The 24,091-nt window shown below is 39.0% G+C and overlaps 1 protein-coding gene across 1 annotated transcript in view; it reads right to left on the bottom strand.

The window, feature by feature from the left end:
* Positions 1-3,070: 3,070 nt before the first annotated feature.
* LOC134661657 (uncharacterized) overlaps positions 3,071-24,091 on the bottom strand; it is a 30,550-nt gene continuing 9,529 nt past the window's right edge. Inside the window, exons 10-25 of the mRNA XM_063517803.1 lie at positions 22,899-22,944; positions 22,258-22,524; positions 21,138-21,195; positions 19,656-19,702; positions 19,021-19,092; positions 17,762-18,285; positions 17,261-17,585; positions 16,510-16,797; positions 15,552-16,402; positions 15,396-15,418; positions 13,886-15,305; positions 13,413-13,550; positions 12,294-12,419; positions 5,464-5,649; positions 4,901-5,021; positions 3,071-3,303 (exon numbers count right to left, since the gene is read on the bottom strand). Coding sequence (XP_063373873.1) covers positions 3,188-3,303; positions 4,901-5,021; positions 5,464-5,649; positions 12,294-12,419; positions 13,413-13,550; positions 13,886-15,305; positions 15,396-15,418; positions 15,552-16,402; positions 16,510-16,797; positions 17,261-17,585; positions 17,762-18,285; positions 19,021-19,092; positions 19,656-19,702; positions 21,138-21,195; positions 22,258-22,524; positions 22,899-22,944 — 4,608 coding nt within the window. The 3' untranslated portion in view covers positions 3,071-3,187. The remainder of the gene's footprint in view (positions 3,304-4,900; positions 5,022-5,463; positions 5,650-12,293; positions 12,420-13,412; positions 13,551-13,885; positions 15,306-15,395; positions 15,419-15,551; positions 16,403-16,509; positions 16,798-17,260; positions 17,586-17,761; positions 18,286-19,020; positions 19,093-19,655; positions 19,703-21,137; positions 21,196-22,257; positions 22,525-22,898; positions 22,945-24,091) is intronic.

Below are 24,091 nucleotides of genomic sequence, written 5' to 3'. Positions count from 1 at the left end.
AGTTATGTTGTGTTGTGGCACATAGTGGGGATATAGCGGCCCGACACACTCTAGCAGACGTGGCGGTATCCCGGCCGGGCAGATATTACTCGTCTCATAATGTTTGACGGTTGTTGTATGAGTCGAGGGGGTAAGCGGGTGTTTAGCTTTTAAGTGTGTTTCTTTTTTATATATTTTACGTCAGTTATAATTGATTATTAGTACAAAGTATCTACTCTGTAATGTGATGCGGATTTTTTCTGTGAGCTTTTAATAATAATTGATAGATCATCAGTACCTATTGCGAGACATGTTTGTCCACAGGATAATGTAAGAAAACGTAAACGAACATATAATTGTGATTATTGTTAAACATGAGAGTAGTACAAGATGCCCTTATATAATATAAGAAATGTACGCCTTTTCAAAACGTGTTTGTATTTAAATTAAGACAAATCGTTGACCTCAACGAAGCGATAGAAAAAATTCGTGTTTCATAAATGTTGTAAATTTCTGATCTCGAAATGTTAGATTTCTTCTATGTAGATTTATTATTTATCGTGATACCTACATTCACTAATATATTTACATTGTTATTGTATAGATGTAAATTAATTTGAAGCCATTATTAAGTTTATAGGGCCGATGGACTTTCGATGATCCAGTGGTCTAGCGTGACATTGGTCGTACGTTGGCGCGCCGCTTAGTCCGCGCCGACGCGCAGCGAGCGGCGCGAGCGCAGCGCCGCGCCCCGCGCCGCCTTACCGCTGCCTTACCGCGCCGCGACTCCCCTCACCCACTGGGGACCTCTAACAACATCCTCTTTCATAACAAATTACCTCGGATAGGTTTTATTAATCAATAAATAATATTACAATCGAATCTGTAAGTTCCTTTAACAAAATTAAATCGTTTTCGCCAGTTTGATAGCGGTCTCTAGTATAGTGATAGTTAGAGGCGCATCTTGGTGCCGCGCACCCCTCGCTGCGGCGTCGCGTCGGCCACCGACTTAGTGTTATAAGACATGTAAATATTGTAAAAAAGCGACCGTTATGTAGAGGTCGCCTGTGAAAATGTCTAGTGATACGTTACTAGTTAATCTTAATGTTAGCTAGGTAATCTCGTCCCCAACGGTTCTTGGATTTGAGTTGGGTGTTTCACTGCCTTAAAATAATGGAAATGTTCGATGTAATAGTTACCTTAAAACTACTACAGATAAGTGGCGTTTAAATTTTTCTTATACGTTTTTTATATCATTCGGTAAATACGAAATATGCGGGACTTCGAACTGAGGACGCGCAAACTGAGACGTTTATATACTTATCTGTGATTGTGCAAAACTATACGATCCCATGGTTTGTACTATACTGTCGACTCAAAGGAAACAAACGATATAATAATATTTTTATTAGATAAATCTTCGCCAAATATTATGCCCGCGAATCTATGACAGTATTGCACATGTAAGTTAACACTGTGAAAAAATGCAATACTTACCTAAAGATATGCTTCACTTAAGATGTTTATTGTCATTCATTTTTATAACCCATCCATAGAAGAATAAAACGAACTATAAAATTAATGTTAAAGAACTTAATACTTTTCTACATAATAGGTCAACAGCAGTAATTATACCTAATCGATAATAATAGATAGACTCGTTCGAAATTCGTTTAATAATTGCTCTTTTGGCCGACTCCAGACGATTTCTATGTGGAATAGATTCGCGCGCTCCGTTCCCGACTCGGTCCTTGCGCATGCGCACCCGCTAGACTCCGCGTTGTACTCAGCGAACTGAGATAAGTGTTAGCCCAGTATTATCATGCCTGCCTTGTATCTATGTATCGCTTCACGATGATCATGTTTTATATTGAAATGATACATTTATTACGTATTTAGCATAGAAAGTTCATCGGCAAAGAGAGCACCATAGTATGTTTTTTGGTACATTCCAATAACTTTACAGGATAGTGCAATCCTATTGATATTGTATTAATAAAGAACCAAACTTAAAATTAGTATTTAAGTAATTTATTATCCTAAAACTAAACTATACGCATGTTTTCACTATACTGGTAAAAATGGTTATGTACAATATGAAAGAGCTACTGTTTTATATATGAATTCTTGCTCGCCTGTAAAATTTTGCAGAATGAATCATATTATAAGATTGTACAATATGAATAAATGCAAAAAAAAGACAATTTCCTCGATCATGTGTGTTCATTTTACAAGCTTTTATTTAACTTGCTATTTAATTTTCCACAGATTATCCCTCAATACTATTTATTTACCATTTACCAAGAACTGTGCCCTGTTTATCAAAAGCTTGTAACTTGTAATACAAGCGGATATCACTTTTTTACAGCTTTTGTTAGAAAGGGACTTCCACTTGTATTACAAGTTACAAGCTTTTGATAAACAGGGCCCTGATCTCCATTACTACACTTCTAAGCAAAAAAAACGTTTTCTTAAAATGATTTTACACCACCTCAATATTGAGAGATCCCTCATAATGGTATAAATATTATTCTAATCGCATGAGTAGAGGCCGCGCTGCTAGCTAGTTTAGGACCAACCCTCGTACCATGCTATTGAGTTTAGGATTAAATATGTAAAATAAAAAGTAATGTAATAAGTACTTAAATTTATTTGGAACTTCAAATATATTGTAGTAAACATCACAATCTGTATATGTATAGTTATCTGACAGACAAGTACGAATTAAAATACAAAAATACACGTCGATTTCCCAAATGGGCGTAAATTAATAGAATAAATATCAGAAGTATTTGTGTGTTAACTGTGTGCATGAAAGTAGAGTATGTATTAATAAACTAGCCAAATGAACAATGTCCCACACCAGGTTTGCGGTGAGACATTAAGGGCCGCCCTCACTAAATAGCGTCTCCTGAGCGTCGTGGTCAAGTCACCTCTATGGCTGCTACTCGACGCAACTGCGCAGCGATGCCATTTTCCATAACGCTGACTAGACGCCGACGCTCAAAAACCGCTAGTGTGCGGTGGCCCTAATGAACTTAAACGTTAATATATCGGAAAGGCACGAAAAAAATAATTGGGTGTTATTCGTATTTTTCATTTCATTCGTCCGCTTTGGTGAATCGCTGTATTTTTAAGATAAAATACGTATTGCAGGGTTACAAAGTTGGAATAATCCGATGCTTGAAAAGTAAACGATAATGTCGTTCTAATCGGAGGGGGCGTCCGTGTCAATCGAGCTGATGTCGGCGTCGCTGGCCGGCAAGCTCGCCCTGTGTATGGTCCGTGGGATACGATTTCTGTTTAGAGGCCGGTTTTGGTTTTCTGGGTGCGGAAAGAGAACAATTATTATTTATACTGAATTTGTTTATTTATTTACATTTAAAGTGAAAGCCTCTTTCCTGATAAAATAGATTGAAAAGAGGCGACGGCGTGTATTATACAGTTGTTATATAGTATTTTATGCAACCGTTGTTTAAGAGAGGTCAAAAAAGGCGAGTGGCGTGAGTAACAATTTGAGGCGAAGCCGAAAATTGTTAATAAAGACGCCACTAGTATTTTTTGACTCAGTTAAACAACGTTGCATACAATACTTTTTCTACGACCAAGCACTTACTTTGAAATAAAATTGTAAATGTAATTAATAATTTTTAATTCAAGAAGTAGCAAAAATGGAGGGTACGGGCGGGAAAAGAATGAATGAATGAATGAAATTAAAAAAAAAACATGTCTATGGTTCACTTATTTGTCAGAGATGACATTTAAAATAAGGTTGGCAACACTGTATTTCATTCAATATTTTTGAAGTGGTCATTACACGAAGTATCGTAAAATCGCCAAAAGATACTGCGTGTATGCACAAATTCTTTTTTGGGGAATAGACTAAAGACTTGTCTTGACAACTATAAGGTAGGGTTTTAAAGGTGTGTGCACGACTCTTTAAATGACAAATAAAAGTATGGGAGTAGAAAAAAGAATGAATGAAATTAAAACATGTCTATGGTTCACTTATTTGTCAGAGATGACATTTAAAATAAGGTTGGCAACACTGTATTTCATTCAATATTTTTGAAGTGGTCATTACACGAAGTATCGAAAAAGTGCCAAAAAGATAATGCGTGTATGCACAAATGCTTTTTTGGGGAATAGACTAAAGACTTGTCTTGACAACTATAAGGTAGGGTTTTAAAGGTGTGTGCCCGACCCTTTAAATGACAAATAAAGTACGGGAGTAGAAAAAGTTATGAAAAACACGAAGTTAGGTTTTAGACGCGTATTTATCTGATTTATCTGGGTGGTAAGTATGGATTTGCCCCTAAAGTTCAAGAGTAACTTAACTACTTGATGGATATTAATGATTGATGTATCTATTTGTAAGAAGGTTCGGTTTTGTAATTACCTGTGGTGGAGTAATAATAACTAAGACGTGCGATTTTAAAATCCAAGATAGTAGGTTCAAATCCTGTTTCATTCTAATAAATTTGTAAAAACGTAAGCTAGTACGGATATTCACCACATTTTACTTTTGGGATCAGTCTGTAAAGAACAATATTGCTGGAAAACCAGCCAAAGCCTAAAAAGTCCTGTCATACCAAATATTGGAATTAAATAGCCAACCAAACACTACACACACGACGACACACGTGTAGACACACACACACACTACACACTACAGACATGTAGTACGAGTAAAATTAGTAAAAGTAGTAAGAGTAGTCAAACGCAGTACCGCAGACGATTAAGGAGAAGCAGGAGCAACAAGCAAGGTTTTTTTGCAGGCGTGTGATTTTTTTTTTAATTCTAACCGGTAGTGTGAACGGCAATCGACATACGTTTCGTGTGCGTTAAGATAATCGCTCGCCAATTGTATTCTCGCCGCTACGCCGATTAGACAGATGCCAAGAAATAAATAAAAACTCACCGGACGCTGCGATGTCTAAAGTTTCAATCGATTCCTCTAGTGGAGCTATGGCCGGGGAATGTGATCGTTCACCCGGTGGTGAATAGTCTGCCAGGAACGATGCCGGGTCAACCACGATGGACTGGAAAGAAAAGTATAATTTAATAGTCACTAAAAATGTATGCATAGCCGAGTTCAAATCTCGCGACCGACCGACTGCTTTAATGTTTTTTTTCACATCACAATTATGACAATGGATAGTCGAAATCTTGATTATAAAGTAGCGCTTTGTTGTACACCTTAACCAACAGTCCAACAATGTTTTAGTTGTACTATAGGCTCATTTACATTCCAGTCATTTATTGGTTGACAGTTGACACTCAACCAGTCCCGCGAACCAATTTCATTAGCTGTCTTTTAAAGGCGTTCATTTAAGCGTTAATAAAAAAAACTCCTTTAGTCTTTTTTAAATAATTTGGATACCCCAGCCGTCACCCGCCCTCGCGTCGTTAATCGTCATCTCATTGCCGGCTAGATGCACCTTTCAATTAATTGAACAGTTCTTTAGAGCGGTTTAGTCTTACCTCGCTATGAACTGTCGAGCTTGCAGTAGAGCTGAACGAGGTCCCCTGACCCGAGCTGTCCTGCGATTGGTCGCTGTGGATTCCGCAGCCGTCACCCGCGCCCGCGCCGTGTATCGTCAGCTCGTTGCCATTCACGTCCAAGTCCAGTTCGGAGACAACTTCGGGTAGGACGGCGGGCCGGTCCGACTAGTGTTAAATATAGAATACCGTTAAACGGGGTGAATAGGGACGGCGGGGAGAATACGGAATAATTAAAAAAAATCTATACAGGGTGTCTCATTTAAATCGGTCAGTATGGGAAAGTCTGAAACTATAAGACATACGAAGATCTGTTCGTAGGAACCATGTCATCGATTTTAATAAGAAGAAAAACTGCATTCATACATTTAAAAAAACCTGTACTCTACTGATAGTATAAAGTTGACCCTATTCACCCCGTTTGACGGTACCTATATTAGATTAGGTACATTAGATTTATTTATTTCACAACATATGATTACAGTACAAATTACATTGATGTCAATTTATAAGAATCTATATTGTGATCGACAGAAATACATTTCTTTAAATAATAGCAAAATAATGCAAATAAATTCATAATATGAAAAAAAATCACCTGAAAAGTATCGTCAAATAATAACAAACAATAATAAACACAATGTCAAAAATAGGTGCTATTATAAATTATACAGTTATGTCATAAAATTCACTTATCTATTACCTTTAAAAGAGCAATCTAGTACCTATATCTCGGGAACGGAACGGAACGGGTTTTTCTAAAACGAAAAATCGATGTAGCTAGGTCTTATCTCTGAGAAAAGACGCATTTTTGAGTTTTTCTATCTTTTTCGAGCAAAGCTCGGTCTCCCAGATATTTGAATATAATAGGTTGTCCAGTAAAAAGTTTATCAATCGAATCGTTTATCGTTTACCAATGAATGTTGCATCGGATGTTTACGTTCTTATTTCTGCAGGTAATCGCTCATAATAGGTCGGACTGATGACTCGCGGCTTTTTGGCTGCAAGTGCCATGCGACGTGAAACTGTCCGTAATCGACCCGTAGTTCTAATGTTTATACCAGATAGGTAGGTACCGCAACGCGTTTAAACAAAGATATGTAGTGTCATTATTTTGTGCGTCACAAAAAGGTGTTCGTATTGCCTGTTTTTGCATAGGTAATAAACACTCGAAGTGAGTATACCATACGTCATTAGCGAGTGGAAGTGAGCATAGTAAACCGATTTTAATAAAACGTACGAAACAAGGGGTTTCAACTTTCGTAACGCAAAAACTCCACTACTCAATCTATTGCATAGCCGGTCAACATGGCACTTCCAGGCATTCGAATCCAACGTAAATACTAGTGGCTCTGTGAGCTGTAGACCTCGCGAGCATAGCTTATTGGGACCGTGCACGATGACAGCGCCACACAGCGGCTTGATCAATCAACAATTCAAAGATTTTAATTTATAAAAAAAAATACGAAGTTTAAGTGAAAAAAAAATACAAAAAATTATGTTTTACTGGGGATCGAACCTAGACTTTCTGTGTGCAAACAAAAAAAGCGATTGTTTACAAAACGCGCCATGATAATTCTTAGCTAAGCTGACGAAATTCGGCTACTCATTCTCGAGTACAAACTAAATATCTAAATACCGCTTAAACCAGCAATACAATTTTTCTGCATTTTTTGCCATTACTATGTAAATATGTCTCAAAAAGAAAATACTCTTATGATATCGATACGACTATTTGTTTAAGCGCGAGGTATCACAACTCCTCCATTTTTGAAAAATTTCAAAAACAGGATCGATAAAAAAAAATTAATTACTCATAGAATCTGGTCACAAAATTTCACAAGAATCGGTTAAGAATTGCGACCTGTAGAGGAGAACATCCGGACATACAAAAGCAAAATGCCTGAGTCAAAACGTAGACCTTCGCTACGCTTCGGTCAATTATTGTTGTACGTTGCACTACTGCCAAGTATAAGCGATGGCCTGCCAGATAATGGCCATGTCATAGCCATAAAATATCAAGCCTAATAGAATATCTATATTTTTTACTAGTTATTCGTTAGTGTTTACTGATACTTGAGTACCTATTTCCTATGACGAAAGTTGCTGCCTCGACAACTAGTGAATTGACATGTAGACGAAAAAACCCGGGGGCCTACCGCTAACATCGAAAACCAAATTTCGTAATATGTATCTCTAATGCTCTTGCATATACGAACGACCAACCAACCAACCAACTTACGATTTTCGATGTTCGTGGTAGACCCCCGGCTCTGGGATAATTATTTGTTGTAGGTAGTTCAATAAGAAGTATATCTACCCGTTATTATTTTAATAAACCAGTTGTCATCTGAGCTCGGTGTTTGATTTACTACATGGTGGCAGCGGTGAAAAAATAAATAGTTTTTGTACAGTTATTGGTGGCTATTAGTGAAAATATTAGAAGTTATTGTGTTGGTGTTAAAGTGTTATTAAAATGGAACACGCGAGACCGCCTCCCGAGCTCAACACCGACGGGAGCCCCGTCAGCCGGGCTGACGCGTGGCAAAGTTGGAAGATACAATTCAATTTATTTCTTAAGGCGTCCGGAGTGGTTAAAGAAGACTCCGCGACTCAGGCCAGTTTACTTATCAACTTAATTGGACCCGAGGGGTTCAATGCATATCAAACATTCGAGTTCGACAAAGAGACGGATCGCGATGATATAAAAATCCTTCAAACAAAGTTCGATGGATATTTTGGTCTGAAACCGAACATAACTTTAGCGAGATACAAGTTTTTTACTCGCAGCCAAGAAGATGGAGAAACTATAAGCCAATACGTAACGGCACTTAGGTTATTAGCAAAAAACTGTACATTTTCCACATTAGAACAGGATTTGATTCGCGACCGTATCGTCTGCGGCATAAGGAGCACTATCGTGAGAGACCGGCTGCTTCGTACGGACGATTTGACACTCGATAAGGCGATAAAAATTTGCCAAGCGGATGAGGTGTCGAGTGACGGTTCCCGGAGTCTGGACGCGCTCAAAATAAGCGCGGGTCCCTCGCAAGTGGACGCCGTGCAGCTCCGTGGCGGCAGGGCCGGCCGCGGGGCCCGCGGCGGCGCCGGCGGGCGCTGGAGGCCGAGTCGCGGCGCCCGGGGCGCCCGGCCCGGGGGCGGCGGCGCGGCGTCGCCGGCCCACCAGCGCGCGCCGTGTCCGGGGTGCGGCCAGACCTGTGACCCCGGCAAGTGTCCGGCTAATGGAGTGCAGTGTTTCATGTGTCAGGGCTATGGGCATTTTGCGCGAATGTGTGTGAGTAAATCGATAAATAATAAAAAGGTGTACGACATTGCGGTTTGTGACGACGAATCGGGTGATGAGTGCGAGTCGTTTTTTGTGCCGGTGATTGCTAATGTTTCGTCGGTGAGCTCGTCGGCGAAGGACTGGTATGAGACACTAAGAAGTGAGTATGGCGAGGAAAATTTTAAACTTGATAGTGGTGCCGATATAAATATGATATCTTATCAAAGGTATTTGCAATTAGGCTGTGACCCAAAAAATATTGAATATGAGCCGAGCACGAGATTGTTTTCTTATTCCCGCCATGTTATTCCTATTAAAGGTGTTGCTATGATGGATTGATATTACAAAAACCGAGTGTATAAATTAAAATTTGCATTAGCTGATGACGAGCATGCTGAAAGCGTACAGGGGCGTGACAGTTGTACCGAGCTAGGGTTAATTAGACGTGTCCATTCTGTAGACGTATCTAAATACAGTAATTTATTTGAAGGGCTAGGATGTCTTCCAGGGCGATACCACATAGTGGTGGATGAGACTGTTCAGCCGGTTATTAGTGCGACACGGAAAGTACCGATAGGTTTACATGATAAATTGCGGCAAGAGCTGGATAGAATGGTACAGTTAGGAGTTATACGTAAAGTGAGTCATCCTACGCGATGGGTAAATGCGTTAGTTATCGTGGCTAAGAAAAATGGGTCACTTCGTATCTGCCTTGATCCCCGCCCGCTCAACTGCGCCGTGCAACGCGCTCACTTCCAATTGCCGACTATTAACGAAATAGCTGCTAAACTTCACGGGGCCCGGTACTTTTCAGTTTTAGATGCCAGTTCGGGGTTTTGGGCTGTACAGTTGGATGAAGAGAGCGCGGACTTATGCACGTTTGGCACGCCATTTGGCAGATACCAGTACCTTCGTTTGCCATATGGGATAAATTGTGCTTCGGAAGTATTTCATGCTAAGATTAAACAGCTGTTAGAAAATTTAGATGGGGTTGACTCGTTTATTGACGATATTATTTGTTGGGGCCGCACGAAGGAAGAACATGACGAAAGGTTAAATAAACTATTAAAAAGGGCAACGGAAATAAATTTAAAATTTAATAAGGATAAGTGTAAGTTATGTGTAGAGGAAGTAACGTACTTAGGCCACGTATTCAATAAAAACGGTATGAGGCCCGATCCCGAGAAGATTAGGGCCATAAAAGATATGCCTGCACCTGAGGATAAAAAATCACTTGAGCGATTTTTAGGTGCAATTAATTTTTTGTCTAAATTTATCCCCAATTATTCGGAACATACTTTTCCATTAACCAGATTGCTTAAAAAGGAATCCGTATGGTGTTGGGACTCCGTGCACGACGCGGCGTTTGTTAAATTAAAAGATTTAGTGTGTAATGCACCGGTGTTGACGCTGTTCGACGCGTCGCAGCCCGTGGTGGTGTCTGTAGACGCGAGCTCGGTGGCGCTGGGCGCCACGGTCCTCCAGGGCGGGCGGCCGGTCGAGTATGCGTCGCGCACGCTCACCGACACACAAAGGAGGTATGCGCAAATAGAAAAAGAGATGCTTGCTATTGTGTTCGCGTGTGAGAAGTACCATCAGTACATTTATGGTCAAAAGAATGTTGTTGTAGAAACAGACCATAAACCACTAGAAAGTATTTTTAAGAAAACATTAGACACTATCCCAGTACGCTTACAGCGAATGTTGTTACGTTTGCAAGGCTACGACTTAAAGGTTAGCTATAAACCTGGTAAATATATGTATATACCCGATACCTTATCGCGCGCGCCTCTTCCAGATTTATATGATGACTCAATAAGTAGATGTGTTGTCTACCAAGTGAATCAATTACTGGACAGCATACAGATGTCACAATCTAAACTTAAACTCATAAGGGATGAAACTGAAAAACATGAGACCTTGTGTCAGTTAAAAGAGTATATAAATAAGGGTTGGCCACAGAACAAACGTGATGTTATTGAAAAATTAAAATGCTATTGGTCATATAAAGACGAGTTACAAATAATTACAGATATTATTTTTAAAAACAAGCTTGTTCTCATCCCTGCCGCGTTAAGAGAACAAATGCTAAAAATCATTCATGACGGTCATCAGGGCATTGACCGCTGCAAGAGCCGCGCGCGAGAGGTATTGTTCTGGCCGGGCATCACGCGCGACATTGAGTTGTATGTGCGGCGCTGTGAGGCCTGCCAGGAGTGTCAGAATGCTCCCGCTAGGGAACCTATGTTACCAGTACCTATTCCAGAATTGCCGTGGTGTAAAGTAGGAATGGATATATTTGAGTATAGAAAGCAATACTTTCTAATTATGGTTGATTATTTCTCGGGCTACATTGAGGTGGCTCAGTTGAAAAACATGACATCGTTATCTGTAATTACTGTTATGAAAGAGAATTTTGCTAGATATGGGATACCGCAAACAGTAATCACAGATAACGCTACTACATTTACAAGTCGTGATTTTAATCGTTTCAAAGGTCAATGGGGATTTGAGCATATAACATCTTCACCCCACTACGCTCAATCCAACGGGAAGAGCGAAAGAGCCGTTCAAAGTATAAAAAAGATTCTAACAAAATCAATAAATAGTGGTACAGACTTTTATCTAGATTTGTTAAGTTACAGAAATACGCCGCGTGGAAACATAGGTTCTCCCGCGCAATTGTTAATGGGTCGAAGGTTAAATTGCAGGCTGCCCGTTCATCATAGTTTGTTAGAACCGGTAAATATGAACTTGCGGTGTCATAAGGCACTAGTTAATCAACAAAATAAAACAAAAACAAACTATGACAAAAGTTGTAGGCATCTTGCAAAATTGAATGTAGGCGATGACGTAATAATAATGGACCACACTAGTGTGACTAATAAAATGAGAGGGAAAATTGTAAAAACATGTAGTACTCCTCGGTCATACATAATAAAAAATCGGAGAGGTATGGAATACCGTCGTAATCGCAGACATTTAATTAAGTGCGAGCCGGTTGGGCCACCGCCACCGCCGACCACGCAGCCGCCGGGACAGGGTTCGAGTCCGCTCGATGTAAAGTGTGCACCTGCGGTCGAGCAGGCTCCGAACCCGTGTACCAGCGCTACTACCCAGGCTACTCAGCCAAACGAGCCTACACTGACTCGTAACAGAGCTCGTAAAATGGGTATTGATATCAATAGTTTGTTTTAGGTATGCCAATTTACTTGTACTCATTTAAATAACTTAAATAAGTATATAGTGCATAGGTATGTATTATGTACGCTTCTTTCATTTATTATCTCTTCTCTTTGTTTCTTTTTTTTCTTTTCTCTTTTGAAACACAGGAGAGGAATGAGTAGGTGTGTTATTCTTCTTAAGTTTACTTTAGTTATATATATACATAAGTTTAGTTTGCATGCTTATTATTTTTAAGGGAAAGATGTTGTAGGTAGTTCAATAAGAAGTATATCTACCCGTTATTATTTTAATAAACCAGTTGTCATCTGAGCTCGGTGTTTGATTTACTACAGTAACTAACCGAGAAGCTACCCGATGCCTGCCGACTGATGTCATACAACCAGCTCGGAATTGAAGCGTCTTCCTCCACCGCGCAAGACACGTAACTCTCGGACGAACGGCCGGACACAAACACTTCTTCAGAGGTCTGTCACAAAATTGTAGTTGCAGTTAACACGTGTGAATAGAACATTGCCGTGTTACATATTTTACTAACATCTACTTATGATCTGTTCCTTATTCTATAAAAGTGTTGCAAATGAAATGCAATTAGAAAAATTAAAAACTTTTGCACTGTAGTGTATGGAACTGACTTCTAAAACCTTATTATTATACCTATAATATATATTGCACACTCCGGATGTATGACAACACTTATAACATAATGGGTCTAAGTACCTAATATAAACCTGCCACTCGAAGCATTATACAGCTAACTAAAAGATATGTGAGCGTTTTCCAAAAAAGTGTACATTTCATTCATGTCTTCAAAATATTGACTTCTTGGGCTCATTTTACTCAGAATCATTTGTACATTCACGCCTCATACATGAAAAAATGTGTCCCGAAATTTTGTATGAAAAAAATGTTTTCCAGTGCGTCACGTTCATACAAATAAAAAAAAATCATTCAAGAATGTGACGATCAGGAAAGGAAATTTTTGGACACATTTTTTTATGTATGAGGCGTGAATGTACAAATGATTCTGAGTAAATTAGCCCAAGAAGTCAATATTTTGAAGACATGAATGAAATGTACACTTTTTTGGAAAACGCTCATGTATGAGTCTGGCATCAAGTTGGTTCCTTAACGAACAGGAGAAACAATACAAGCACATACACATAGCGCACGTAGTATATTTTTTCAAAATTTTAACGCTAATTTGTGTTTGTAAGTAAATGGTAAGATTTGGCCGCCAAAGGACTGTTTCAAGGAAAACTGTTATATAGTGGCTTCCAATTGTACTACAAGCTGCAAACATTTAATGCCGGCTGTACACACTCGTCGAGAGCCTCTCGCCGAGTCTCGATCGACACCGCTCCAATCCAATCTGAGAAGCGCGAGACGTGAAGGGAGCAGTATGTAGCGTGTCTCGGTGCCTCTCGACGATAAGGCCTTTGCCAACTAAAAAAGTACTCACAGCTCGCCTAGCCGCCTGCGCACAACTCCCAGTCTCGGAGTCGACGAGGTTAACGTAGTCTGGCTGTTGCCCCAACGCTAAAGGACTCGGTTGAGCGTTCACGGAGAAAGAGCTCAACGCAAGATCAGTTTTCGGTTTCTGAAAATATACAACTAGATTTAGAGCCAGGTCGCATAACTATGTTCGTACTTTCGAGTCTAAAAATGTAATTTAGCGCTGCTACGAGAAAGCAGAGTGTTGACTAGCCCGCCGGGCCCCGGGTACGAGTATGAAGGTATCGCGGGCCGCGGCTGTTGTTAAAAACAAAAGAAGGTTGCTTTACAGGCATAGGTGTGTAAGGCTGTATGAAATTCCTTTACATACCATCTTCACTCATTGCACCGGATACGTGGTATTTCCGGACCTAATTTGAAGTAAGTCATGTCAACATTGCACTGCAAATTTGAGAAAACAATTTTAAACGGTCAAATTACCTGGGTTATGCTAATAGCATCCTTATTTTCAGATTGAACTTCGCTTCCTGGCCTGGAATCAGCGATGTTGTACCAACTTTCGTCTATAACGCTCTCAGAAAACGTATAACGCGCTCTCGACTCTGACGGCAGCGACTTATACGAGAAATCTGTAAAACTCTGCGTCAGGCTTACTGTCGACCCAACGCCATAAGTTCGGTGAAAACTACTGCTAGTCTCATTCGTCTCAGATCCAATAGGAGTAACATTGTAAAAATCACAAGAGTTTAGATCGGCATCCTCAGAAACTGTATTTATAGTCACTCCCGATGTATCTTTAAAGTTCAAGCATTCTTCTAACAATTTCCTCATTTCAACTAAAATATCATTAGAGCTATCGGTTTCGGTTTCACTAGTATTGTCCATCGCTTTCGACCGCACATCGTTGTCTAAAATTCTGGGAGAGCTTTTATTGGAAGATTCTTGAGTATCAAATTTTGCTTCACTAAAGTCGAAACCCGATTCCGCCTTCAAGTCTCGTGTATTTGATTCACTACAATCAAGTACTAAAGTAGTTTTTGAGCCCGGTTTGTCATTCTGACATGACTCAATTTTGCTATTAGAACTTTCAAAAAATGTCGTTTCTGTGACACTGGACTTTGACTCTTCACTAGATGCAGTATTATTGCCCGTCTCGTCTAACAATAAATCAACTTTTAGAGACATTTTCGATGAGTTTTGTGATATGGTAGAGACTTTTGGCAAGTGGTTTGCAACATTAGTGTGTGATTTTTTCAAAAACATTAATTTGGCTAGTTTCTTCATTCTGGAAACCATTTTGCTATCTGTCCCTTCGCGTTTTATGCTAGACTTTATTGTTGATTTTACCGCCGTAGTTTTCCTACTTGATTGAAAAAGATGGATATTTGCAATTACTGGCTTTAACGCGATGGGGGCGCTGTTGGTAGATGAGTATGCAGAGTCGTTGTTGCTGAGATTGCTGAGTTTGCGCCTTAAAACATCTTCCTGACTACTAGGTCTGGCCGTAACAGGCATATTTTCTATTGCAGTTCTGCAATTAGAGTTCTCCATTTCATTCCGATACACAACGTAATTTACATCCTTTGCAGGTTTAATGGAGACTTTTAACAACGGCGATAATAGATCTTCAACTTTCGATTCCGATGATATCGACGTAATCTGTTCGTTCTTCACATTTAACTGATTTGACAGACTATCTGATTTAGCCTCTATCTTGCTGGGTTTTTTTTGGACCTGCTGCTTTTTTGCCATTTTCTCCAAATAGGGAGGAATGTACACTTTTCTCTTCTGTGTGATCGCAATGGTATTTTCTTTTATTATAGTAGGCTTTGATGCATATCTAGTATTCCGCGGAGGCTCGATTATCTTATTTGATTTTACCTTTATTGGTTTTGAATAACTGGAGAACACAAGGGAGATAACATTTTTAATCGGTAGTACTTTCAGCAGAATATGAATGAGCAATATTATATACCTAAATTTAACTTACCTAACATTCGATTTGGATGTAACCTGTAATAAAATAAATTAATAAATACGAGCACCTAACTGACTTGTCGCTCTGCTGAATAAAACAAAAACAACAATAAATCTATCCGTTACGTAAAAAGTACCAAAAACCTGCTAAAAAGTAAAACTAAGATACCTTTGGCACCCGCCGAATTACGGTCCTGTTTTTAGGTACTTGCTGCTTTGCAGGAACTAATTTAGCTTGTATGTGCATCTTAGTCACAACTTCCTTCATCTTGCTCGCTTTAGTATTTCGGATTATTATAGGCGTAACGACGGTTTTTTGAACTATCGGCTTCTGGAGTATTGGCGGGACACTCGCTTTACGGGGAAACTTTAATTTATCCGTAGAAGGTTGGTTAAGTTTTTTAGGATTACGATATGGCCTGTGTCTTTGCCACTCGCCTTGGTAAACTACGTCTTCAGATACCTCCAAACTTTTGTAACTATGGACGTGGACACCCCCACAGCTCAGTTTGGACCGTACCCCTTTTGGTACATGTAAAATCCGAGACACTACGTGATTAGAATCTTTCTTTTTAATTTCATTCCATTTCGGCCGGCCATATGGCCTAGGGCTCTTGATGTTTCTAGATAGCATATTAGGTATCGTTTTCTTGGTATAGTCAAGAGTTTTTTCCATTAGTAAGTTAGGGTGCCGAGTTTCAATTAGCGCAGAGTTTTTGGGTAGTGTATTTATGAACTCATCACCAACTATTGTGAAAGAACTACAATCAGTTTCTGTTTCTTTGGATGTATCATTGATTTCATGATTTGAGTCTTTTATTTTGATACCAACAGATTTCATCCAAGGAGGCGCCATTGGTTCACAAGCTTTTAATATGTCGTGCGTTGAGGTTACGCAGTCATTTTTAAAGTTCAAGGGACACGTGAATGAAGTCGTCGCAGATATCTGACGCCCTGTGCCACATTGCACGTCCATGCTTACATGACGAATCCCTTTCGATGTTGTTGGTTCGTTTAAATCTAAAAAAATATATGTTCTATAGAAACTAAAAGACCATAAAAAAGGTAAAAGCAAGGAATTTTTCACTTTTTATACCATCTTCTTGAAAACTATAAAATAACTATACCATATAAAAAGAATTCCTGTGATGTCGCGTTCCCTACTCCGACAGGAAACTTCTCGAACGATGCCATATTAGTAAGAGAAGTTGTTAATTTCGAATTCCCTAATTCTTGCTCGTTCTCTTCGGTATCAACTTCTGGGTCGGTACCAATGGTACGTTGTAAAGCGATCAATTCCTGGCCGTCTTGCGTCACGATTTCTACAACCGGAGTCTTCAATATGCAAGGAAAAGGGGTAATTTCTTGCTGTGCGCTGGTAGACTTTTGAGTGAATGCGCCTATTCCAGGTGGATCTAAACGTTTAAAGTACCTTTATTATTAGTGACTATTCATAAGAAAGTTGGAATAAGCCCTTTTCAAAACACACTTCTCAAATAGTTAAAGTGTGTTGCTTAATAATAACAAACTCGCGCTACCCCACCAATCGATCCATATGTTTATATAATTGAGTTCCATTGACATACAGTTACGTATGTACCGATTGGTGTGGAGCACAGACAACACATCCTCTAGACTGAGCATAGTAACGCTACCCCCTCTGCCACTCATACGGTAGTTTTACTCCATCTTCGAGTCAATCCCGTGCCGTGATTGGTCCGTGTCTTTGAACGGACCAATCACGGCACGGGATTCGCTCACCTCGTCCCCCCGCACCCCCGTATTTTTGGCAGCATCGGTTTCATGAAATAATTGCTCTAAACTCAGTCTAGAGGATTCCTAGTCTATGGTGTGGAGCCATACGTATCTATACCATACCATACACCGCAACTTTAGACGGATTCTTCTCGGTATGAGCAAAGTATGTGGTATCATTCAACAAACTGTTCAACTCTGCCAGCTCTAATTCATGCTCGTGTATTTCTGTATACACATCTGGGTCAGTACCAATCATTCTTTGCAAAGCCACCATTACCGTTTCGCTTTGGCTCAAAATGTCTACCGTTTGACTGTGTTCAGTGGCCGCCACAGGGGCCACAGGTGAATCGGCTGTGTCATCCCAGGAGTTGATGGTTTTTTGAAAGGGCTCAGCTCTTTTGTCATGTAAATGAGGGTGACATAATTCAAGTATGCTGCCTGGAATCTAAAATAATAATCAGTATTATATTTGATAGTGAAATGTAGATATCACAAATCATAAGCCACATCAATATGCTGGGAGAAAGAAAATCTTAGCTAACATACTGAATTTCGAATATGGACAAAATACTTTAAATAATCTAAAAAAATCACTATGAAACGTATAGGTTTAAAGCTTACAGGTTTGGGCGGAACCGTGAGAACCAAAGTAGGCCCCATTTTCCTCTTCATCGTATCGATACAAACTAATGTATTATTGTATGTCATTTTGTTCATAACTTTCCCAGGTTTATGTCTGGCACTATCATTTCTCCTGTCCAGAACTTTGTTACAAGATGTATGTACCAGACTTCGATTCACTTCTATTCGAGTCGCACTGTGTTTCGTTTTCTTTTTACAAATACTGCTGTTTGAGCTAGTTTGTTTCCTTTTCTTAGATTTGGTTTTGCTTTTCCCTTTATTATCTTTGCGCGATTTCTTGTCCTTAGATTGTTTTGGCGAAATTTTATTACCGTATTTTCTAATTTTTATTTCTTTTGTTTCATCTTCATACAGACTCGTATCTTTTTCTTCCCGATCTTGTAGACCATCAATGTGTTGGTCATCTAACGTGTAACGTGTCAATTCTTCGTTAGGTAACAAACTTAAATCATTAGTCTCGGCAGCAGGAAATTTGTCATGTAAGTCAACACTGCTACTATTTTCTAAAAAAAAAACAAATCGTAAATAAAAATAATGTCTATCACTGAAAAGTCGACGTATGTGGCGGCTATTATTGGTTAAGTTAGACTAGTCCTTGAAGTATTTTGCTTTAGGACTCGACTCAGATATTCAGACTTTTATAATTAACTCGAAACTCGAGTTCTTTTAAACTTGTTCAAGGCCCCGATTCTTTCGTGCACTCGAGTCGTTTTCGTAGAATTAAAAAAAAATCTCAAAATACTCTAGGACATACCTACAAACACTAGTGACGGATGTAAACATCACTAATAAATTTAAAAGTGAAACCCCCTACGCACTACGCCTTAAAATCAATTTTATGTCTAAAATGCCATACAGATGTATAGCATAATTATTTTCCTTTTCTCCCTTTTACGAACGTGTCTTGCTATTTCAGCCAGTCTCGGTACACAAAGTACTGACATTGACTAAACTATCATGAAAAATACGAAAGTTTCCGAGAAAATACGATGGAAAACAATTATGCGCTACATCTGTACAACATTTGGGAAAACAGCTGATACTATTCAAACTGCTGGATCAATTTTTATCAAAGCTAAGAATCACCACAAGGAAACTCGCTTACACGTTAAAACTATATCGAAATCGGTCCATTTGTTGGAGAGCTACGATCCCACAGACAGACAAACATTGGCGTCAAACACCCCTCTTTGTGCGTCAGGGGTTAAAAAATATTATAATCATCGACATTGACTCACTTGAACCGTCGGTAACCTTAGAAGGAGAAGACTTGTTACTGCCGTGTTCGTAAATCACTTTGTCAGAGTTATCTAAAACATACGTTCCTTCATAAGCCCCTAGCAATCGTGTTAGTGTAAGGCCTGAGGGGACGCTCATGTTGAGCGTGCAGCGGGGCGGGGCGTGCGGCGTGCATGTCAAACAAATGCAAACGTATAGGAGCGGCCTTAGTGCACGCTGCTCAAATCCCTTGTGAGCCCGACGCCACGCTGCACGCCCCGCCGAACGCTCCGCTTCGAGCGTCCACTCACGCCTTACACTTAGATGGTACCAATGGTGCCATTAGGACGTGACGCGACAAAAATAACGGAACATCAGTAAATAACATATGTAGTTTGTCAAAGGACTGTTTCATTTTCAACATAGAGAGAATCATACTATCTTTCTCTAACACTGGTAGAGTCTGTGCGGAAAGAGAAGAGTCGTGAAATATATTGGGCCCCATACATTCCACGACTCTTCTCTTTCCGCACAGACTCTACTAGCACCCAAAAGAAAAGGATGAGTATAGTTTTTTTTTTTGTTCTTATTTACTGACAAATTTGGTTTGACCAACTATACCTACAAAGTTTTATAACATAGAGAAATAAAATACCTGCTGACATCCGCAATATAGCCTCATACTTTTCCACTAATCTTATCCTGGAAAAAACAATAGTTGACAACAATTTTTAGGGTTCCGTAGCCAAATGGCAAAAAACGGAACCCTTATAGATTCGTCATGTCTGTCTGTCTGTCTGTCTGTCTGTCTGTCTGTCCGTCTGTCCGTCTGTCCGTCTGTCCGTCTGTCTGTCCGTCCGTATGTCACAGCCACTTTTCTCCGAAACTATAAGAACTATACTGTTGAAACTTGGTAAGTAGATGTATTCTGTGAACCGCATTAAGATTTTCACACAAAAATAGAAAAAAAACAATAAATTTTTGGGGTTCCCCATACTTCGAACTGAAACTCAAAAAATTTTTTTTCATCAAACCCATACGTGTGGGGTATCTATGGATAGGTCTTCAAAAATGATATTGAGGTTTCTAATATCAATTTTTTCTAAACTGAATAGTTTGCGCGAGAGACGCTTCCAAAGTGGTAAAATGTGTGTCCCCCCCCCTGTAACTTCTAAAATAAGAGAATGATAAAACTAAAAAAAATATATGATGTACATTACCATGTAAACTTCCACCAAAAATTGGTTTGAACGAGATCTAGTAAGTAGTTTTTTTTTATACGTCATAAATCGCCTAAATACGGAACCCTTCATGGGCGAGTCCGACTCGCACTTGGCCGCTTTTTTTTTAATTATTTACCGTCGTACAAATATGAGAGTTTAATGAATACAGTGTGTAAATTCAATACGGGCGAATATTTAAACGGTGGTTAGCAAAGGACCTATTGAGCTAAATTATGCTTAGAATTACAATTAAAATATTAATAAATAATAACCATACAAAATAATTCAGCCCGCAATGTAAAGCAACCCACAAGTTACGAAATACGAGATTTTTAAAGTAGTAACTCTCAACGCTTGTTTGCAGTTACTATAAAAAGGCCGTATCTCATCGTCTCGTAAGTCGTAATGTCATGTGTCATGTAGTAATAATTCAGTGTATTTAGGTACTGATTTAGGTACTTAAAAAAACTTAATTAATGATTACACGAAGAAATTTTATATCTGGTTGAATTTACGGGCGGTATTGAATTTACACAAAATTACATAAAACACGTTTCTAAATTATAGTCGTTTTTAGTGGTTATTTATTCCTTTTTATTTTATTTTATCTGTTTCTTATTTATCTTTTATATTAATTGTAATATGTATTGGTATTTTTTAATTGTAATAGGTTTATTGACTGAATAAACATTCATTCATTGAAGAGGCAGTTTACCCCTCTTCACTGACGGCCCACTGATTATATGCCCGCCGGACGATATCAGCCTATCAGTAAGAACCAAAAGTTGACAGTTCCGAACAACTGACAGACTGATATTGTCCGGCAGACTGATAATCAGTGGGCCTATTTATTCTACGGTAATAATACAAAAAAAATACCCCCTACAAATAACACGAAAATTATAGTTTCTTACGCTGTATCATCTTCTGCTTTAATTCTAGACAATTGGCTGTTTATTTCATCCCCCGTGTCTGAAATATATGAAATTATGAATACAATAGATGTTGAACCATATTTCCTTCCAATTCTCTGGTACCAGGCTGCCAGTTCAAAAATGACAATCGAATGTTTGAAATGCCGTCAGCCTGATAAAGGGTTAAACAGTTTAATCCACGTTGTCTGTCAGTTTATATGTAACGGAACTAGTTAGTAGGTATACTTATTGTATACATATACATACTAGTGGCTCTGTGAGCTGTAGACCTCGCGAGCAGAGCTTAAAACTGAATAAATGTATGGCAAAAATATTTATTAAAATATAGGTATAGTACATGTAATATAAACAAAAAATTAAAAACTACATAAAGCTACAAACAAAAATTAAACGAATACGCTTAACCCGCGCTTGATAAATAAAAAATACGAAATTTTTCATTTTTTCAAAAAAAAAAAACTATACGAAATTTAAGTATTAAAAAAAATACAAAAAGTTATGTAGCAGTTATACAATTACTGGGGATTGAACCAGGGACCTCCCGATGCAAACAAAAAAAGCGAACGTTTGCAAAATACGCCATTATAGTTCTTACTAAAGCTGACGAAATTTAGCTACTCATTCTCAAGTAAAAACTAAATATCTAAATACCGCCAAAACCAGCGATACAAATTTTCTGAATTTTTGGCCATTTAATCTATAAACATATCTCAAAAAAAAAAACTCTTATGATACCGATACGACTATTTGTTTAGGCGGGAGCTATCACGACTCCGCCTTTATGAAAAATTTCCAAAAACCGGATCGACAAAAAAAAATTATTTAGTCATAGAATTCGGTCACAAAATTTCACGAAAATCGGTTAAGAATTGCGACCTGTAGAGGAGAACATCCGGACATACAAAAGCAAAATGCCCGAGTCAAAACGTAGACCTTCGCTACGCTTCGGTCAATTAAGGAACATCACTGATCGTTACCTGAGTAAGAGTTCATTTTGTCAATCCCTCGTCGATGCTAGAAAAAGTTCTAGGTAATCAATAACTGTTCAGCGGTGCGTAACGCTTACAATACTTATACCGCATAACGTAAGACTTACCACCATAATGCAAACCTTTTAACGGAACGATCTCGTTTTTCCGCAGTTTCCTTCTCAAAATCGATTTCTCCGTCATCGTGAACAGTTCGAGAAGTTTCGATCGAAGCCATTTGGATCGAGCCGGGCCCTGCATGTATGGCACAGAACTCAACGCGATCTTCTTCAGCCTACATATGACTTTGCCTAAAGCCCGCTTATAGTCATCTTCTTGGGGCAACATCAGACGCAGCATCTTGATTTTGCGGCCAATGGTCGGGTTGAGCAAGCGGCCTGCGTGGTCAAAGGAATTTGGACTTTGCGGCCATGTTACTAAAATCTACACTAACATAAATGCCTACACATGACTCAGCGGAAGAGAGATATACGGAAGAGAGAGATAGACGATACGAAATACTAGGCTTAAGATAGTGAAAGACCGGTTCTCCATACAAACGTAGTCCCCATTATCCTCCCTGGATATTGGGCTACACTTCGCTCCGCTTGTGGCTGACAACTCATTTTTCCAGTTTGGAGCGAATCACGCCTACGAACGTAGAACCCGCCTAGCGGGTCGTTGGCAGTGAATGTGTTAACTGTTAACGGATCTGCTATACAGCATAAAACACAGAGTCAAATGTGACGTGCCAATAAAAAAAATTACGAACCATTATAATCGAGTCCGCTAGAGCTTCCATTGGATACGGAATCGGACTGAAAAAAATGTTGCCTACATATAAATTAATGCAAAACAAAAAAAAACAGAAGGGTTCTGATGAATATAAAATCACATTACAATATCCTACGGCGTTTTAATCAAAATGCTTATTTAATAAACAACAGTTGGTAAAACAAACTATTCTTTTACGCACCATTGATTGAGTTAAAATATTATCATTAAGTGGGTGAACTAACTGTTTCTTGTCACTCGTTGCCACTGTTACTGTCACCTGGGTCACTTAACACTGGTCTTATGGTATTTAAAGTAACTAAACATATATTTTTATAGCAGTTATAAGCTCTTTCCACAATGAGTCATCTCATATATTCAGGTGTAAACCAAAACTCACTAATTGCAAAAGATTTTTTTTTAGTTAATTTAAATCAGGGTTTTAAGAGATGTCCCGTAAATCATGGTAACGAGTGACCAGAAAATTTTACACAAGCAAGTGTTATCTTATACCTACCGCGACGAATGATAGTCCCTATGACAGTTCCTTGGGTCTCTTTTTGTTGGTTTTAAAAAATAATTTAAAAAAAAACATAGTATTTTTATTACTTGAATGTTACATTCCTAAATTAACCAATGTGCTAAACTTCCAAACAATGTCTACAATTGTTTATACGACAACGGTTTCACTCACTTGAATTTTTAGTCGCTATTGGCGACATGTTTCGGGCCCTACGGGGGTCCATCCTCAGGATCGAGTGCTCGCCAATAACATGTCGCCAATAGCGACTAAAAATTCAAGTGAGTGAAACCGTTGTCGTATAAACAGTTTCAAATATGTCTCACGAAAGTTTAATATCGTTGAATGTCTACAATCATTTTACGTGACAGCTACTCCATATAAAACTAAACTGTCATAGGGCCGATACTGACGGAGCGCTTATGTATGGTGACCTCGCGCACACTCCGTCTAATAAGTTGATCTGTGCCATATAGGCTGCATCATAGACTAGGAATCCTCTAGACTGAGTTTAGAGCAATTATTTCATGAAACCGATGCTGCCAAAAATACGGGGGTGCGGGGCGACGAGGTGAGCGAATCCCGTGCCGTGATTGGTCCGTTCAAAGACACGGACCAATCACGGCACGGGATTGACTAGAAGATGGAGTAAAATTACCGTATAAGTGGCA

This window comes from Cydia amplana, chromosome Z (genome assembly GCF_948474715.1).
Source record: "Cydia amplana chromosome Z, ilCydAmpl1.1, whole genome shotgun sequence".
Classification (NCBI taxonomy): Eukaryota; Metazoa; Arthropoda; class Insecta; order Lepidoptera; family Tortricidae; genus Cydia; species Cydia amplana.
Note: the sequence above shows the minus strand (reverse complement) of the source record. Positions and strands in the feature narration are given on the sequence as shown.